Below are 19,883 nucleotides of genomic sequence, written 5' to 3' on the forward strand. Positions count from 1 at the left end.
TGAGACATCCTTTCAAACCTTATCATATGCAGCCAAAGCAGTAATCAGAGGTAAATTCATATCCCTGAGTGCATGTATTAACAAACTAGGGAGGGCAGAGATCAATGAATTGGAAATGCAAATCAAAAAACTTGAAAGCAAACAAATTAAAAACCCTCAGAAGAAAACCAAATTAGAGATCCTAAAAATTAAGGGAGAAATTAATAAAATCAAAAGTGATAGAACTATTAAACTAATAAATAAGACTAGAAGCTGATACTTTGAAAAAACAAACAAAATAGACGAAGTACTAATCAATCTAATTAAAAAAAGGAAAGAAGAAAAGCAAATTAACAGCATCAAAGATGAAAAGAGGGAACTCACCTCCAATGAAGAGGAAATTAAGGCAATCATTAAAAACTACTTTGCCCAATTATACGTCAATAAATATACCAATCTAGGCGACATGGATGAATATTTACAAAAATATAAATTACCGAGACTAATAGAAGAAGAAATAGAATTCTTAAATAATCCCATATCAGAAAAAGAAATCCAACAGACCATCAAAGAACTCCTTAACAAAAAATCCCCAGGGCTTGATGGATTCACAAGTGAATTCTATCAAACATTCAAAAAACAGCTAATCCCAATACTACCCAAACTATTTGACATAATAAGTAAAGAGGGAGTTCTACCAAATTCCTTTTATGATACAAACATGGTACTGATTCCAAAGCCAGGCAGGTCAAAAACAGAGAGAGAAAACTATAGACCAATCTCCCTAATGAATATAGATGCAAAAATCCTAAATAGGATACTAGCAAAAAGACTCCAGCAAGTGATCAGGAGGGTCATTCACTATGATCAAGTAGGATTCATACCAGGAATGCAGGGCTGATTCAATATTGGGAAAATCATCCACATAATTGACCATATAAACAAGCAAACCAACAAAAATCACATGATCATTTCAATAGATGCAGAAAAAGCCTTTGATAAAATACAACACCCATTCCTATTAAAAACACTAGAAATCATAGGAATAGAAGAGTCTTTACTAAAAATAATAAACAGTATATAACTAAAACCATCAGCAAACATCATCTGCAATGGGGATAAATTAGATGCATTCCCAATAAGATCAGGAGTGAAACAAAGATGCCCATTATCACCTCTATTATTTGACATTGTACTATAAACACTAGCAGTAGCAATTAGAGAAGAAAAAGAAATTGAAGGCATTAAAATAGGCAATGAGGAGACCAAGTTATCACTCTTTGCGGATGATATGATGGTCTACTTAAAGAATCCTAGAGAATCAACAAAAAAGCTAGTGGAAATAATCAACAACTTTATCAAAGTTGCAGGATACAAAACAAACCCACATAAGTCATCAGCATTCCTATATATTTCCAACACATCTCAGCAGCAAGAATTAGAAAAAGAAATTCCATTCAAAATCACCTTAGACAAAATAAAATACTTAGGCATCTATCTCCCAAAACAAACACAGGAACTATATGAATACAACTACAAAATTCTTTCCACACAATTAAAATTAGGCTTGAGCAATTGGAAAAACGTTAACTGCTCATGGGTGGGACAAGCCAACATAATAAAAATGAACATCCTACCCAAACTGATCTATCTATTTAGTGCCATACCCATTGAACTTCCAAAAAAATTTTTTACTTAATTAGATAAAAAACATAACAAAGTTCATTTGGAAGGACAAAGGATCAAGGATATCCAGGGAAATAATGGAAAAAAAATACAAAGTTAGAGGGCCTTGCAATCTCAGATCTCAAACTATACTATAAAGCAGTGGTCAGCAAAACAATTTCATACTGGCTAAGAGACAGAAAGGAGGATCAGTGGAATAGACTTGGGGTAAATGACCTCAGCAAGACAGTCTCTGACAAACTCAAAGACCCCAGCTTTTGGGACAAAAATCCACTATTTGTCAAAAACTGCTGGGAAAACTGGAAGACAGTGTGGGAGAGACTAGGTCTGGATCAATACCTCACACCCTACACCAAGATAAACTCAGAATGGGTGAATGACCTGAATATAAAGAAGGAAACTATAAGTAAATTAGGTGAACACAGAATAGTATATATGTCAGACCTTTGGGAAGGGAAAGACTTTAAAAGCAAGCAAGACATAGAAAGAGTCACAAAATGTAAAATAAATAATTTTGATTACATCAAATTAAAAAGGTTTTGTACAAACAAAACCAATATAACCAAAATCAGAAGGGAAATAACAAATTGGGAAACAATCTTCATAACAAAAACCTCTGACAAAGGTCTAATTACTCAAATTTATAAAGAGCTAAAGCAATTGTACAAAAAATCAAGCCATTCTCCAATTGATAAATGGGCAAGGGACATGAATAGGCAGTTTTCAGCCAAAAAAAATCATTACCATTAATAAACACATGAAATAGTGTTCTAAATCTCTTATAATCAGAGAGATGCAAATCAAAACAACTCTGAAGTATCACCTCACACCCAGCAGACTGGCTAACATGACCGTGAAGGAAAGTAATGAATGTTGGAGGGGATGTGGCAAAGTGGGGACACTAATTCATTGCTTGTGGAGTTGTGAATTGATCCAACCATTCCGGAGGGCAATTTGGAACTATGCCCAAAGGGTTATAAAAGAGTATCTGCCCTTTGACCCAGCCATAGCACTGCTGGGTTTGTACCCCAAAGAGACAATAAGTAAAAAGACTTGTACAAGAATATTCATAGCTGCACTCTTTGTGGTGGCAAAAAATTGGAAAATGAGGGGATGCCCTTCAATTGGAGAATGGCTGAAGAAATTGTGGTATATGTTGGTGATGGAATACTATTGTGCTAAAAGGAACAATAAAGTGGAGGAGTTCCATGGAGACTGGAACGACCTCCAGGAAGTGATGCAGAGTGAAAGAAGCAGAGCCAGGAAAACATTGTACACAGAAACTGATACACTGTTGTACAATCAAATGTAATGGACTTCTCCATTAGTCTCAATGCAATGTCCCTGAACAACCTGCAGGGACCAAGGAGAAAAAAACACTACCCACAAGCAGAGGTCAAAGGGTGGGAGTAAAAACGGGGAGGAAGGACAACAGCTTGACTACAGGGGTGGAGGGGATATGAAGGAGGAGAGACTCTGAATGAACACCCTACTATGGAAACCAATAGCATGGAAAAGGGCTTGGGTTGAGGAAGAATGTGATACCCAGAAGAATTGTGCATCACCAATGGGAAGGGTGGGGGGAGGGGAGAAGGGGAAAAAAAAAAGTTGATCTTTGTTTCTAATGAATAACATTGGAAAATGACCAAATAAATAAATGCTTAAAAAAATGAAATTAAATGACTAGTATCATATATTGAGAGCTGGAAAGGACCTGGGAGGTCACCAAGTTCCAGCTGAAATCCTACCTTTCCTGATGTCCACCCTTTGAACTAGTATCTTCCTTCTGATGATTATTTCCCATTTATCCTGGATCTATATCGTTTGTACACAGTTGTTTGTTTATCTTCCCTATTGGTCCATGACTAAAAAAATTTAAGTATTTTTTCTCCCAATGATGTGTAAAAACAATTTTTAACAACTGACTTTTATTTTTTTTTTGAGCCTGAATCAATTATTTAATCAATCAACAAGTAACTGTTAAATACCTCTATATATCAGACCCAACAACTGACTTTTTTTTTTTTAAACCCTTACCTTCTGTCTTGGAGTCAATACTATGTATTGGCTCCAAGGCAGAAGAGTGGTAAGGGCTAGGCAATGGGGGTCAAGTGACTTGCCCAGGGTCACACAGCTGGGAAGTGTCTGAGGCAAGATTTGAACCCAAGACCTCCCATCTCTAGGCCTGGCCCTCAATCCACTGTGCTACCCAGCTGCCCTGCAACAACTGACTTTTAAAACATTTTTGAGTTTCAAATTCTCTTCTTCCCTCCTCGTTCCCCTTCATTGAAAAAGCAAGCAATTTGATAGAGGTGATGCATGCGCAGTCCTGCGGAACATAACTCCATATCAATCAATTGGGAAAGAAAACCCACAGTCTGTAAGCTTTTTGGGAGCAAGGGCTTTCTTACAGAGATCAATCCAGCAGCCTCTCTGAGGACCCAGGGCTGTCTGCCCAAGTATGATGTCACAGTCGGATAAATGAGATGAGATACACCATGCATTCAGCCCACATATGCAGGCATCACACATACTGCTCTGCCATAGTACTGTGGTACATTTATTATATAGGTTTTTGGTACACACACATAATCAATTCTCTACATATGTGACATTCTACAGTTTGACTGGATATTATCAATCACCTAAACAACACTCTTGTGATGTTACTACAACAAAGAATTCTGTGATCATTAATAGGTTTCTACAACACTCTGTGATAGATATGATTAATGTGACTAAAGCTATTGGTAGGTTAGCACCCCTTGACCCGCTGAGAGGATCGTTGTGCTTTTGGTCAGCGTTTACTATCCATCATAATTGCTTGGGAGATGAACAACAAAACATATTCGTATCTAGATGTGAGGACTTTAGGCAGACCAATTTTGGGGTTTTCCTCAATTTACAAGTTCTGTTTTTCTTGCATTACTTTGAAATGCCTAGTGATGCTGCTTGGCTTCTGTTCCAACAAATTCATTGGAGTGAGGTAACTGTAAGACAAGATTCATTATAATACTCAACCTTTCAGCTGGTGTTTCTTTTAGGGCCTTGAAGTGTATCTTCTGCTTGAGAAAGGAGGGGTCATGGGCAGTAATCTTTGGGCTTTTATTCTGTAATTGCAATCTTTTGGGGGTAATAACCTAGGGGGCTTAAAGTATATATATATCCTGTATTGGGGAGAGAATAACAAGTCCACTAAGGGGGAAAATTTGGGGAAAGAAGTCACAAAGGGGGATCAGCAGGGGGCCCTCATTCTGGGGTCTGCTTTGCTGACCTTCTTTCCTCAGACAGTGACCTTGTCAAGTGGTGAGGGTATGATGGCCTCCAGCACTTCCTTTTATCTTTGTATCTCCACCAATTAACATAGTGCCTGATACATAGTAGGCACTAAATAAATGCTTAAAGATTTGATCTATTCCAGTCCTCTAGTTTTACATATGAATAAACTCAGGCCCATAAAGTTCAAATGACTGGATATTAGAGCTGGAAAGGTCCATAAAGGGCATCTAGTCCAATTGCTTCATTTTATTGTTTAAACCCTTACTTTCTGTCTTAGTATCAATTTTAAAACAGAAGGGCAATGGCTAGGCAAACAAGGTTAAGTGACTTGTCCAAGGTCACACAGCTAAAAAGTATCTGAGGCTACATTTGAACCCAGGACCTCCCTACTCTAGGCCTGCCACTCTATCCACTGAGCCGCCTAGCTGCCCCTACCTGGCTTCATTTTATTTTTTTATTTGTTTATTTATTTGTTACATTAAAATATCAAAGAGACACCATCCCTTCCCTCCTCCCTTTAGAGAAGGCACCATTTGACAAAAAGACATATGTATATATAAAACTACATCTTGCTTATTTCTATTTATCAGTATTTTCTCTGGAGGTGGACATCCACAAGTCATTCTTCAAATACTATTTTTGTTGCTGTCTATTGGTTGTGCTCATGTCATTTTCTTCCTAATTTCATATGCGTTTTTCCATGTTTGTTTTTTTAATTAACCTGTTGTGCAAGTAGCATTCCATGATAATCATATGCCATGACTTGTTTAGCCATTTACCAGCTGATGAACATCCCTTCTGTCAACTAGAAAAAACACAAAACTATTAAATAGTCAAAATCACTCTTTAATCAAGGGAAAAGGGGTTAGCGCTACTAATATGACAACGGAGCTGCTTCCCAAGACTGCACTGGAGTCAAGACGCCCTGGTCACCAGCCCCTGGGAGTGCCACTGACTCAGGATGGACTCGAAAAGAACTTGGGGAGCCTATATACCACTCTAGATGACCTGGGGGGTTGGAGAGGGACAGTTGACTGACTCTACAATGGTAAGAAAGGAAAATGAGGAGTTTCAGACAGGAATAACAGTGAGGGGCTGATGCCCTACAATGGACACAAAGGGGAAAGACTCAGCCCAGGGCTGGGTCACCTTGGTAATGGATCTTAGCCTAGGGGGAGAAACCATTGGGACAAAAGGGATGCTTAATATTGGATGGGATTAGCTGTTCCCACCCAAACTACCAGGAAGTTCACTGTCTGGTGAAGAGGGACCTTCCCTCAGGGGGAAACCTCTCCTGAGACAAGGTCAAAACCTGGGGTTTCTACACTCAAACTAAATAAACTGGGGACTTCTAGATTTCCATGTTGACACTTCTCTTTCCAGTTCTTTATCCACAAAAAGAACTGCTATAAATATTTTAAAATATAGGTTCTTTCCTTTTTTCCTGATCAACTTGAGTCAAAAGCTACCCAGTGTTTTTTTAACTCTTTGGGCATAAAATCCAGGAGGGTTGCAATCAATTCACAGTTCCACCAACAGGTGAAACTGGGAGAAAGGAAAAGTAAGTGCATTAAGAATCATTATCATTCTGCCTTTCCCACCTGGGGTCCATTAAGGACTAAGAGTGGTCCGAGCTACTTGACCAAGTTTATGCTTTCCCATTATACATTTTTACAACAGCTTCAAGTTTATAAGCCTAAGAATATTTCTTCCAAGTCTCCAGAAACATAAAGGAGGAGCAGCTAGGTAGCAGAGTGGATAGAGTGCCAGGCCTAGATTAGGGAGCATCTGGGTGTGACCCAGAGCAAGTCACTTAACCCCAGTTGCCTATCCCTTTACTGATCTTCTGTCTTGGAATTAATACTTAGTATGGATTTTAGGAGCAAAGATAAGGGGAAAGAAAGAAAAGAGGGGAGAGAGAGAGAAAGAGAAAGAAGGAAGAAAGGAAGGAAGGAAGGAAGGAAGGAAGGAAGGAAGGAAGGAAGGAAGGAAGGAAGGAAGGAAGGAAGGAAGGAAGGAAAGAAGGAAAGAAGGAAAGAAGGAAGGAAGGAAGGAAGGAAGGAAGGAAGGAAGGAAGGAAGGAAGGAAGGAAGGAAGGAAGGAAGGAAGGAAGGAAGGAAGGAAGGAAGGGAGGAAGGGAGGAAGGGAGGAAGGGAGGAAGGGAGGAAGGGAGGAAGGGAGGAAGGGAGGAAGGGAGGAAGGGAGGAAGGGAGGAAGGGAGGCTATCAGTTTCCAGGAGTACACCAGATTGTTTCTTTTTCCTTACAAAAAAGATATGCTATCAATATGGTGCCAGTGATGTCTCCAACCCTCGGCATCAGTTTCCTCATCAGAAAATGAAGAGGTTGGGCTTGATGGCCTCTTGTAGCCCTTTACACTCTAAATCTCCAATCCAGTGGTTTACAGCCCAAAGTATAAACCATGTGTTTCTCAAAGGGGAGGGAATTTCCTTAGTTTCCCACATTCATCACATTGGTACCATGAAAAGGATTTGAAGATAGAGAAATTGGGTTCAAAGTGCTTCCATCAGTTACTTGTATCATCTATAAAACCATCTATAAAATGAAAGGGATAGAGTAGATTGACCTCTAAATTCCATTCCAACTCTAGACCTGTGGTCCTATTATCTTATCAGCAATGTAATCTTGGGCAAGATATTTAATAAACTCTGTGCCTCAGTTTCCTCATCTGTGGTGTGATGAGGTTGTAATATATGACTTCTAAAGTCCCTTCCATGTATAAACCTATTATATGACTATGATGATGGTATGTAAATGGCATTTCAGGGAATCTACCAGGGGGAAACCTTTAGGTAAACCCAACGGCTATGCCAATAGAATTGGAACTCTGGAAGGACCTGCCAAGTAGGAAAGACTTTTGGGGCCTGGTGATCAACCAGATAAGAAGTATTATTAAGAGCCTAAATTTAATTAAGTCTCAAGTTTATTTGACTATTGTTATTGTTTAATTTCACTTTTAGCAAATGGTCTCCTGAAGAGCATAACATAATGTTATTGTTACAAAAAGGAAGCTATTCAAAAATAGCAATTAGCAGCTTAACCTAACTGGAAGCAAATTAAATAACCATCCTTAATTTCACTTAAAGAAAACTAGGCATGTTAATAATATATTATCATTTGTAAAGGACTATTTTAAAAACCCAGAGCCTTAGCATGCCATGTACTGCATTCACTTCTGGGCACTCTTTTTGGAATGACATAGATAGGCAGGTTAGAAAGCAACCAAAGAGGGCAACAAGGATGGGGAAGGGCCCAAGAATCCTTGCCCTATGGCAATCAGTTAGAAGACATGGACACCATTTGGACTTCTCAGGAAGAGAAAGAATAGCAGTGTTCAAATATTTAAAGGATAGTCATCTGAAAAAGTCACTTACCTTGACAGTATACTTTCTGGGGATGTCCACAGAGATAATGAAGGTGATGCATACACTGCTGGAGCTAGCTCTGTGTTTGGGAGGCTCCGAGGAAAAGTTGGGGAGAGAAGAAATATCTGGCTGCCTAGCAAACTGAAGGATTTTAGAGTCATTTTGCTGACCTCATTGCTGTATGTCTGTGAAACCTGGACAATCTACTAGTCCTATGCTCGGAAACTGAATCCTTTCCACTGACTTGTCTTAGGAAGATTCTGAAGATCACCCAGCATGAGAAGGTATCAGGCACTAAAGTCCTTTCTCAAGCTGTACTGCCAAGTATTTCAAAAGCAAACACATATTTGCCTAAGAGATTAGTTTATGAAGAATTCACATCAGATAAGCGCTAACACAGAAGCCAGAAGAAGGGATGCTGGGGCACTCTGGGTCTCTCGGGAGAACTTTAATACAGATTGTGCAAAATGGGAGCACTAGCACAGGACCCTCTAGCATGGCATGCCTGCATCAAAGAAGGTACTATGCTCAACGAACAAAGAATTGCAGGAGCTCAAAAGAAAAGCGAGATACATACATTTAGAGACAGCTTCATCCCAAATGTTCATATAGGCTACTTGTGCACGATCACTGGAAGAGTCTTCCAAGCTTGTGTTGGTCTATTCAGCCACAGTTAGGCACACTCATTTGTGGCAGTTAAAAGAGTGGGAAGCATAAACTGTAAGAGTTAAAATAGTTGAAGACTTAAATTGTAGTAGATATAAGAGTGAGTGAGTAAATTGTGACCGCAGAAAATATGTTTTCACTACAGTGTCTTGTTTCAAATCAAATATAAGGTGGTCGCCAGGGAAATATTCCCAATTATGAATATACCCAAGTCAACTGGGTTTTATAGAGATTTTAATTAATAATACAATGAGGAATTAAAGAGAGAGAGAAAGAGTAAGAAAGGAATAAGTTTGAAGGGCCTTAAGCCAACATGGCCTAGACCTGAATCTTTAGAGAGAGATCAGTCAGTCCTTAATCACTCACCACAAGATCTGTCCAAGCAAGAATATAGACACCAGTTCAGCCAGCCATCCTTCTCCAGAGAGAGATTCTTCTGACTGTCCTCAAGAGCCTCTCCCAAGAGAGTCCTTAGAGAGACTGTTTTTCAGAGCCTCTTCCTTAGAGCACTCTCCTTTTAACAGCCTCCTTAGAGACTGTTTTGAGACTCCCTTCAACAGACTGTTCTTTTTCTTATATAGGGGGTTTTCTCCTATATCACCTCCCCTAAGTTCTTCCATCTACCAATCAAAGTAGACATTTTCCAAAGGACAGCTCATTCTGAATTCACCCCTGAGTAGACTAATCCTTTTAGTAATCCACACCTGAGTAGGCTAGAATCTCTGAGTAAGTTTCTCACCTCTTTGTCGCATGTAAGTTTACAAGTTGTCTGACCTTTATAGGTACTTAGCACCCCTTTGTATTAATTCTAAAAATAGGCATGGCTTAAGTATGGGTTTAAGTACTTTTCATTGTTCAGCAAGGAGTTTTCTCCCCTAAAGCAGGCTTAAGTGGAGTAGAGGTCTTCACATTTCTGATCTAAGTAGAGTTCTCACTGTCCAAATGGGGAGTGGTCCCAATAGGGAATTGTCCCAATGGAGAATTTCCCAGTGGGGAATTTTTTAACATTCACAAGTCTGAGAAATTTCAAGATTCACGCATTGCATGTTGACCCTGACCTAGTCGTTCTGCTCCTCTTCAAGTAAAAAGGACAACTAACCATCTCATAACTCCAATCCATTTTCATTGGTTGTCTTCCATTTCTGGAATTTCTTTTCCTCCTCAACTCCTTCTTCTGGCTTACTTCAAGTCTCAGTTCAAGTCTGGCCTTCTGCAAGAGCCCATTCCCAGGGCTCATATCACCACCACCACTGCTAAAGCTTTCTCTATGAGATTACCTCCAATTGACAATGTATATATCTCAGACATACCTATATAGCCTTTTGCATATTATCTCCCTTATTTTTGCCTGTCTTTATTTCCCAGTGCTTGGTACAAGGCTTGACATATAGGAATTAATTCTCATAGGCTTAACATGACAAGTGTCCTAAGAGCTACTGGAAAACAGGCACATGAATGCATTGTTGATGGAGCTGTGAATTTGTACAACCATTCTGGAAGTCAAGTTGGAACTGTGTCCAAAATGCTACTAAACTGTTCAGAATTTTTAAAATTAGATTAAAAAAAAAAAGGAAAGGGATGGTTCAAGTGCATGATCTGTTCCCTGAATAACACTGGCCAAGCCCGGGGGCTCTTAGGTATTATGTTTCCTCAGCTATACAATAGGACCACAGAATCATAAAGCTAGAGCTAGAAGGGTCCCCTAAAGACCAACCAATCTAAACCCCTTCATTTTACAAAGAAAACCGAGGTCCAGAGAGGGGGTGTGACTGTTCAAAGTCACACAGCTCATAAATGGAATCATAGGACTTGAGTTCAAATTCTGACAGAGCCCCTCATCACTTATGTGGCCATGGGCAAATCAGAGATAACCGGTAAGAACAAAAACAAAAAACCACACGCACGTTACAAATCTTAAAACACAGTGTAAATGCTAGCTGTTTATAATTAACTTCCCTGAGCCTTGGTTTCCCCTTCTGTAAAATGGGATTTGATAGGATTATAGCTTTAGAGCTGTAAAGGATTTTCGACAGGGGCTGTTTTTAGGAAGACAGGCTAGTTTGATATAGTTTTCTTTGCATTCCCACGGACTTTATTTTATGCATTTAAAGACAACACTGAGCAAGGCTCCTAGGCTTCCCTAGACTGACAAAAGGTGAGGAATCCCTGCTGTAAGGAAACCCAGGGTCCTAAAACTAAGATACTAAGCACCTCCCACCTATTCTCCGAGCGCCCCCTAATGTATATTTAGCCCCATTACAGGGAGGGATATCCAAGCAGGAATTCAGTTCCTACACCTTTAATAAAAGGGACGGAGAGGGAGGCGCTTAGAGGGGGATTCGCTCTGAGGACGTCATAAAGTTCTCCACGTGGTTTAATCGGGATGCTAATTTAGCGACGCTCCCTCCACGCCGCTCCGTAAACATACGTATCTGAAGACCGTTAGACGGGATTTTGGCGACACGCCCTAACGCAGGGTAGGAACGCTGTGACGTCTTCAGGTACACATTCAAGATGGCGGCGGCTGAGGAGACAGCGGCAGCGGGGACTGCCGCGGCCCGGGCCCTGGACCCCGCCTCGTCCCCTGACTCTGGAGACTGTCCGGCCGTGGCGGCCCCGGGGACCCTGGGCCTTACGGACCTGCCCGGAGAGCTGCTGGAGCTTATCCTTTGCTGCCGCTCGCTGGGCGCCGCCGACCTGGGCCACGTCGCCTGCACCTGCCGGCGGCTGCGCGAGCTGTGCCAGGGCGGCGGCAACGTGTGGCGGCGGCAGTTCCGAGAGAGGTGAGCGCTGACCCTGCCTCGAGCCCGGGTCCCACCCAGCCAAAGCCCCGCCCCCTCCCGGCGCAGGCCCCGCCCCTCTTGACTTTCCCCCTCGTGGCTCCCTGAAGGCGCCGGCATCCCATTGGTCCATCTCATTAGCTCCGCCCAAGAGGAACCACCTTGGTCCCACTCCCTCGAGAATCCGGCTTCGTCCCGCCTCTCTCAGTACCGGCTCAGCCGCCTGGGTCCGGCTTTGACTGCGGGCCCCGCCCTCTGATGCGGGACATCTGGGGCTGGGCGCCGGGAACTTGGGTGAGCAGGGCCCCCTCCTCCAGTGGGCATCCCGGCAGCTCATCCATGTAGCCCTCCCCGCTTCAGCGCTGAGGATACAAAGACACAAAGGAGTCAGGCTTGTCCAGGCAACCAGCATTTATTAAGACCCTGCTGGATGCCAGGCACTGACCCCCGTCCATGCTGCTGGTAATCTCCAGGTTAGCCTGTCAGTTTCTGGTCTGTACGAAGGTGTTTGCACAGGGTCTCCTCCACTAGACCTGGAACTCCTTGAGGTCAGGGACTGCCCTTTTGTATCCACACTACTTAGTGCCAGGCACACACTAGGAGCTTAATAGGTGCTTATTGGCTAATTGGTGCTGTGGAAACCAAAGGGCAAAAACCAGACCCTACTCACTGGCAGCATGATAATAATTAGCATTTACATGGCTCTTTAAAGTTGGCTTTACATACATTACTCCATTTAATCTTCGCAACACTGGGAAGCCAATACTGTTGTTGTTATTACTCTGTTCCTGGAGTCAGGAAGACTTGAGTTCAAATTAAGCCTAGGAAGTGACCCTGGGCAAGACCCTTAACGTGTTTGCCTCGGTTTCCTCATCTGCAAAAATGGGGATAATTATAGCATCTGCCTCCCAGAGCTATTGTAAGAATAACACTGGATAATATTTATAAAGTGCTTAGCACAGTGCCTGGCACATAATATATGCTGGATAAATGTTAGCTATTATTATAAGTGCTATATAAACCTTAGCTCTTATTAGCAGTTATTTTACAGATAGAGGAATTGAGGTTGTCAGGGATTAAGTAGCCTGCCCAAAGTCACACATTTTGGGTTTTGAAAAGCACTTTACATATTATCATTGGTTCTTAATAATGAGCATATATTTTTACCTATATTATCTATATTACCCATGTATTATCTATTGTAATTATATTATTTCCATATTACTTATTTATCTATATTATAATTACATTATCTATATTACCTTTATATTATTTATATTATCTCAGTATTTCCTATATATTATCTAATTTAATCATCATAATTAACTAGGATTTGTATGGGACTTTATGTGTTACCTTATTTGGTCCTCACAGTCCTTTAGTGAGGTTGTAAGTTGGAGAAGTGCTAGTATTATTACCATTTAATAAATGGGATTTAGTGATGCCCAGGGTCATCCAACTAAGAAATGACAGAGTAGGAGTTGGAGTCGAGTCTTCCTGACCCCAAAATCTAGCACAAATTCTGCCATTGCCACTTAATTGTCTGCCTTGCACAGTGGGAAAAGTACAAGGCTTGGAGTCAGAGGACCTGGATTCAAATCCCACCTTTGCTAGTTGCTAGCTATATAATTTAGGGCAAATCACCTAATCTGAATTATACCTTCCTTATCTGTAAAATGAAGGTAAGATTAAATTAAGTGACCATTCAGGTTCCTGCCAGGCTAAATCAATGATCCTGTTCCTGCTCCTCAACTTTGGATCAATGGACCCTTTCCCCTCAAATATGAGGTCAGAATACGCTAGTTTGAATTTGGAGTCAAAGGATCTGGTTTCAAATTCTGACTCTTCTGTTTGCTACCCATGTGACCTTGGGCAAGTCACCTAACCTGTATTTCATTTTCCTCATCTGTAAATTGAGGGGGTTGTACCAGAAAACTTTAGCAGTTCCTTCTAACTCTAAATCTAAGATCCTTTAATTGAACTTTAGTACTACCCACCCTGAATCTTGACACAATTTCAAAATGACTCCCTCCATTAATTCCCTTATGTACTGGCCTCACATGGCCCTGATCCATCTTCCTCCACAAGGTTCAGTGACTCCCATGTTTTTCTGCTCTAGACCTGTCCTCTCCCCTATAAAAGATGAAAAGTTGTATGAGCAAAAGATGGGTTGAGCTTTGGGCTTGTGCTGTATTCGGTTTCTCCAGAGAACCTGGCCTTTCCTAGCATGTTTTCAGTTGTATCAAATGAGGTAGATGAACTGAGTGATCTCAAAGGTTCCTTCCAGTTCTAAACCCATTTAAATGAGAGGAACATTAATTCAATGGTTATTTTTTATAAAGGAATATGCCAGGGGCAAAAGTGACAGCCGCCATCCTCAAGGAGCTTTTACTCTGCTGGGCATAGGAGACCACCCACCCAAAGAGCCATCAGAGGATTTGATGAGCACAAGAACACTCTCAGCTCAGAGAGTTTACTGAGGAGGTGACATCTGAGTGGAGCACATAATCTGCTTTCTCCTGGTCAAGGCCACCCATCATGTTTACTTTTACCTGTGCAAAACCACTGGGCAATGATTCTGGGTGAAAGACCTTGGCATCTTTCCCAGTTATGGCGCTGATGATCAAGGGATGGGAGGAGAGAAACGAGAAGTGAGATGGCTGCTGTGATGGAAAGAACATTGACCTGAGTCAGGAGATCTGGGCTCCCATCCTAGCTCTGCCACTCACTGGCAGCCGTGGGAGCACCAGCTGGTCCTTTCCTCTCCGTTTGTTCATCTCTCTGATGACTAGCTGGTTTCTAAAGTCCTTTCCAGCTCTGCCCCTCCATGCTCCTTGGAGAAGCCCCAACAGTGATGATTTGTCTTCCCTGCTAGCCTGGCCTTTCCCCAAGTACCTTCCCTCCTTGCCTTCAATATCATGATTCACAGAGAAGTTTCTTGCTTTTCCTACATATTTCTTTAGTTGCACCTTTTTTTGTCCTCTGGCTTCATTGAAATCGAGACTGTCAGTTTGGATGTGCTTCCATTCTTCTAATGGAGTACCCATTCATTGGGCAGAGAGAACCCACAGTTGAATTGATTGGTGATCTAAAACCTAAGCTTATTTTCATCCTTTGCACCCTTTTCCACCATCAGGGTTGCATACTGGAGCACCATTTCTGTGGTTCATCATTTCATGGATTGTCACATCTAAAGAACTAACGCCTTAGTGGCTAACCTGCCAGGAATGAATATCAGTACTTACCTTGTCTTAAAATAGCACCAAGACTTTCCATTTGGGCAGCAACTGCTTGAATTTGCCTGTTAAAAATAAAATTCTCTGGAGACTGTATCTTAATTTATAATTATTAAATAGAAAAAAGTGGGTCAGAGAAAGAAATGTGTGGCCAGCTGTTCTCTTCCCAGGACTCCTCACCTAGTCAGCCTTCCTCAAGCCGGCTGCACACCATGATTCCAAGGCTAGAAAGAGCCCCATTTCCTTTCTTGATCCAAACTTATACATTCGGTGATGCAAATTCTCTGATTGGCCAGACTTGACCTCAGTCCAGGCAGACTTCTGGACACCAAGAGCCATGTGGAACAAGAAGCAAGCATTTTGTGGGTGCCAGGGAGCCTCCGAGGCTTCTGGCACCTCCCAGAGCTCATATGCATCTCCTATATACAGATACACTTCCAGCCTTGTTCTTCACTCGGTCACAAGGTGGAGTTAATAGTAACCCCAAAAGAATAGAGGTTCAGAAAAGCAAATTCTCACATGCACAGTGCTGGTAGATTACAAGACTGATTTGCTGATTAGCCTTCTAGAACCTCGGAGCATCCCCATCACTCCTAGGTCTGGTCCATCATTCATAGGACATCTCCAACATCAGAAGCCAGCCATCACGTCTGTGCCTCCCCTCCCACCAAACTCCAGGGCTGCCTTCAAGTGGCCCTTCTTCATACAAAGGCCTTTCAAGAGTTTCAATCCTAACAACTGCTATTTCTGTGATGTTTTCCAAACCATCTTACCTACTTAGGCTCCCGTCTGGTCTTCAGCAAACCTCTGGGGACAGTGTATTAGCCCCACTTTTATAGAGAAGAAAACTGAGGCTAAGAGAGAGCTCAAGAGATTTGCACAGCTAGTAAGTCAGAAAGCCTTTTTCTACCCACAGAGTGCCCAAGTCAGGGTTCAAAGGACCATGACTCTCCACACTGAGTCAATATCTTTCTGGAAATATGATTCCTACAGGGGCCAGGCCAGGCCAGGGCTCTTACAAAGCTCTGGAAGCTACCTCTCCTGGGTCTGCCAGATTACCCTGAAGGTCCTTGTCTGCCCCCCACCCATCCCCTGACAGCGGCTGTTCCATCTCCATCCTCTTGGATTTCTCTGAAACCTCACCAGCCTCAGGACAACTGCCCTTTCCTCGTCCCATGCTGTCCCAGCCATCATCCATTGAGGAGACAGGAGGTCCTGGGTTCAAATTTGACCTCAGAAATTTCCCAGCTGTGTGACCTTGGGCAAGTCACTTAACCTCCATTGCTTAGCCCTTACCACTCTTCTGCCTTGGAACCAATACATGATACTGACTCTAAGGCAAAAGGTAAGGGTTTAAAAAAAAAAAGCCATCACCCTTGATGTCATTTTGATCCTCTTCAAGTATAGACAACAACCAAATAAAAACAGTTTATTTTCCTTTGTTGCATAGTTCCTAGTCTCCCATCTTCAGGTGCCTACTGGATATTTCTACCAGGATGTCCTGCCAGCACCTCAAATTTAGCAGGCCCAAAACTAAGCTAATCATCTCCCTCCACCCCCAACACACAAACATTCCCTGTTTCTGCTGCTTAGTACTCCCACTTCCCCCATACTAGAACAAGGCATCTCCCACCTCCTGCCAGCCCAGGCCCGCAACTGAGATATTGAGAACATCCAGTGCAAAGAAGAGCAGCCGTCCCTTTGCTTTGGATTTCCTGGCTCCCGCTGTACCGGCCCTTTGAGGGTACCTTTCACTGGATGATGCACATTCTCACACGTCCCCGTGATTCCAGACTTCCTTCCACCCCCACCTCATTGCTCACTCCCATCTTCCTACCCTGAAGATTCACCCTAAATCCCCCGGCCCTTCTCCTGTGCCTTCCGGCGTGCCGCCTCGTGGGGAACAAGCGTCCCTTTAGCTTCAATGCGTTCCTCTCCCGTTGCTTCCTTCCAGCTCTTTCTGAAACCCGACGTCCCCGATGACATGGCCTCCTCGGCCACCCTTTCCGATGCTGGCTCTGCCTTCGCTCAGTCTAACTCACTCATGGATGGAGAGGAGTTGGAATACACTTTGCTGTCCAGTTTCACTTCCAACCCCTTTCCCCACCATTCAGTCACTTCTCTTTGAAGTTCACGGTGTTCCTACCTACGGCCCATCAGAATCCTGCTCGCTGCTGTCTACAGATCACCGCCCTGTCCCCGGTCCCTCACCTGCCTTCCGCAATGGGTTTGAGGTTCTCCCCTGCCCCACTCTTGCCCATTCATCCCCCTGCTGTCTTCCTGAGCGATTGCTCTGCCCCTCCCCAGCCCCCCACACAGATGATCCTATCCTCAGCCTTGCCTTCACTCCACACATGGACTCCCTCAGTATGGATTCAGGAACTCCAAAATCCCCCTTCCACCCCTCCTTCTGCTCCATGACCTCCATCTTGCCTCCCCAGGCCTCTCAGTGGCCATCTCCCCTAACTGATTCTGCGGCCAGCCAGTACGGTGTGCTTTCCTTCCTCTGTTCCGACTGCTGACCCCTCTGATCTCCTTGAAGTGAAAACGTCCCCTTCTCCGGGACACCTTCCCAACTCTGCTCAGCTCACGGCCTTCGCTCTCCTCTTTATCCTGCCCAGAGCTTGTTCGTCCATTTGTATTTGCTGTCTCCTCCACTCGACTGTAAATTCCTTGAGGGCTGGGACTGTTTGGGGTTAGCACAGAGTCTGGCACAAATTAGATGCTTAATAGATGTTTGTTGATAAGTAGAATGAGACCAGTCACGTTCTTGTTCTCTAACGTGTGCTTGAACGCGATCCGAGGGCCTTGTTACAGGGGAAGAAGGGAGGCCTTGTCAGTGATTGTTGTGTTCTGTGATGTCTTTGCTCGGCGCCTGCTTGGCACTTCCAGAGGCAGCTGCTGAGCGGGAATCCTTCTTTTGTAGGTGGCCGTCCCTCCTCAAGTACTACAGCCACACCGAGGGTGTGAACTGGCTGGAAGAGTACAAAGCCCGCCAGGGCGCCGGTCTGGAAGCCCGAAGAATCGTTGCCTCATTCTCTAAACGGTTCTTCTCAGAGCATGTAAGGATCTTGTGCCAGAACACCCTCCTCCCACCCATGTGTGTTGGGACTGCCACTTCTTGGGCCGTCGAGTCCCTTCCCTGGGTCAGAGAGGCTCCCTTTGGCTCTCCCTGCTCTCCCACAGAATGGCGGGATCCCAGAATGGCCAAGAGTCTCCATGGTCATCTTCTCCAAGCTGAACCCCAAAGGGAAGTCTCCCAGGGCAGAGGCCCATTGCCTTCTGAGACCCCCCTTTTGAGTGCTTGGGGACAGATTCCATCTAGGAAGCCTAGATTTGCCTCCAGCTTCCATCATTATCCTTGGCCTTGGCCTTTGGGGCCAAGCAGAACAAGAATCCCTTTTCAATATGGCAGCCCTTCAAAGACTTTAAAAAAAAAAACCTTTACCTTCTATCTTAGAATTAATATTGTGTATTCCAAGGTTCTAAGGAGCAGTAAGGGCTAGTCAGTGAGCGTTAACTATCTTGCCGAGGGTCACACAACTAAGAGTCTCTAAGACCAGATTTGAACCCAGGACTTCCCATCTCTGGGCCTGGCTCTTAGTCCCCTGAGCCATCTAGCTGCCCCAATTTCCAAGATTCATCAAGAGGGCATAGACCATAGTGGATATGGGGCTGACTGGTCTTAAAGCCAAGGAAGACCTGAGTTTGAATCGACTAACACTAACCGGGTAACCTTGGTCAAATCCCTTTATTCTCTGTGTCTCGGGAAGTTTCTTTAGGATTTGCCAAGCTATCAGTGGGTTGTAAGCTCTGTTTCCTCGGAAATTAGAAATCTTTTTTTATTTCAAAATCCTTATAAAGGTTTGAAAGAGAAACTAAAATCAGGGACTTGTTTTATGGATAGCAAACTCTCACTAAGGTAATGTCGGGAATGCCACACAATTGTTTGTTTCTATAATAGAGCATTCCTTTCCATAATGTAACGGTAGAGCATGCGGTTTGTACACTAAACCAGTATGAGCAGAACTTTCCCTGAAGTAAGAAATAAAACCCACAAGATTATACTTGTGGAAACCTTGTTTTACTCTCAAGTATGGTGGTAGTGCCCAGCGCAGGGCCTGGAATGTTATTGCAATTAATACACGTGTTGAATTAAATTTCACTGACTATTTCATCCGAGGGAGGGATGCCCGCTCTGTGGTCACTTGGGTGCGCCTGGGTGGACAGCGGCCTGTTTTTATAACTCGGCTCTCCGCAGTCTCCAAACCTCTTTGCTTAAGGGCTAGTGTTGGATTTGGCCGATGCTCCTGGTGCCGTCTCACGGCCTCAGTGTTTTCTTCAAAGATTGGCCTTTATTTTCTTGATATCTTTTAAAAGAACGACTGAATGAAGCAACTCGCCACAGTGACCAGGAACCGTGAATGTGGAGTCTCCCCGAGGGCTGGCCGTCTGGGAGCCCCTCTAAAGGCACCCTGAAATAACTACAGGGTAACCTTCCAGCCTTTACTTTGAGAGCATAATTAACGTGGACATGAACACTGGGCCCAGAAGCACAGGCCTGGGGACTGTTCCCCTTCAGATCAGCAAGCACCCGCTTGGATAGTTCAAAGATGAGAGAAAACTCCTGGGGCAGCCTCACTCTCGTTTGTAAACGTGAGGCAGCTTTGTGGAACTGTCATTTGTGTGCTCATGCCAACGGCCGACTGGGGTTCAGCCCTGTGTGTCTGTCTGTGTCTCTTCCCTCTCCTAGGTCCCTTGTAATGGCTTCAGTGACATTGAGGACCTTGGGTGCCCAGGACACTTTTTTGAGGATGAACTGATGTCCATCCTTAATATGGAAGGAAGGTAAGTCAGAGATGGCTCTTTTTA

General features: G+C 43.4%; 1 protein-coding gene across 3 annotated transcripts in view; it reads left to right on the forward strand.

Annotated features, from left to right (window-relative positions):
• The first annotated feature begins 11,336 nt into the window (after positions 1-11,336).
• The window catches only part of FBXO21 (F-box protein 21), a 33,683-nt gene continuing 25,136 nt past the window's right edge, over positions 11,337-19,883 (forward strand). For 2 of the 3 annotated variants that reach the window (XM_007490313.3, XM_056821671.1), the window contains exons 1-3: positions 11,337-11,778; positions 17,938-18,073; positions 19,765-19,859. In XM_007490313.3, the coding sequence (XP_007490375.1) occupies positions 11,510-11,778; positions 17,938-18,073; positions 19,765-19,859 (500 nt within the window). In that variant the 5' untranslated portion in view covers positions 11,337-11,509. The remainder of the gene's footprint in view (positions 11,779-17,937; positions 18,074-19,764; positions 19,860-19,883) is intronic. The other variant, XM_007490312.3, reaches the window with a different exon arrangement.

This window comes from Monodelphis domestica, chromosome 3 (assembly GCF_027887165.1).
Source record: "Monodelphis domestica isolate mMonDom1 chromosome 3, mMonDom1.pri, whole genome shotgun sequence".
Classification (NCBI taxonomy): domain Eukaryota; kingdom Metazoa; phylum Chordata; class Mammalia; order Didelphimorphia; family Didelphidae; genus Monodelphis; species Monodelphis domestica.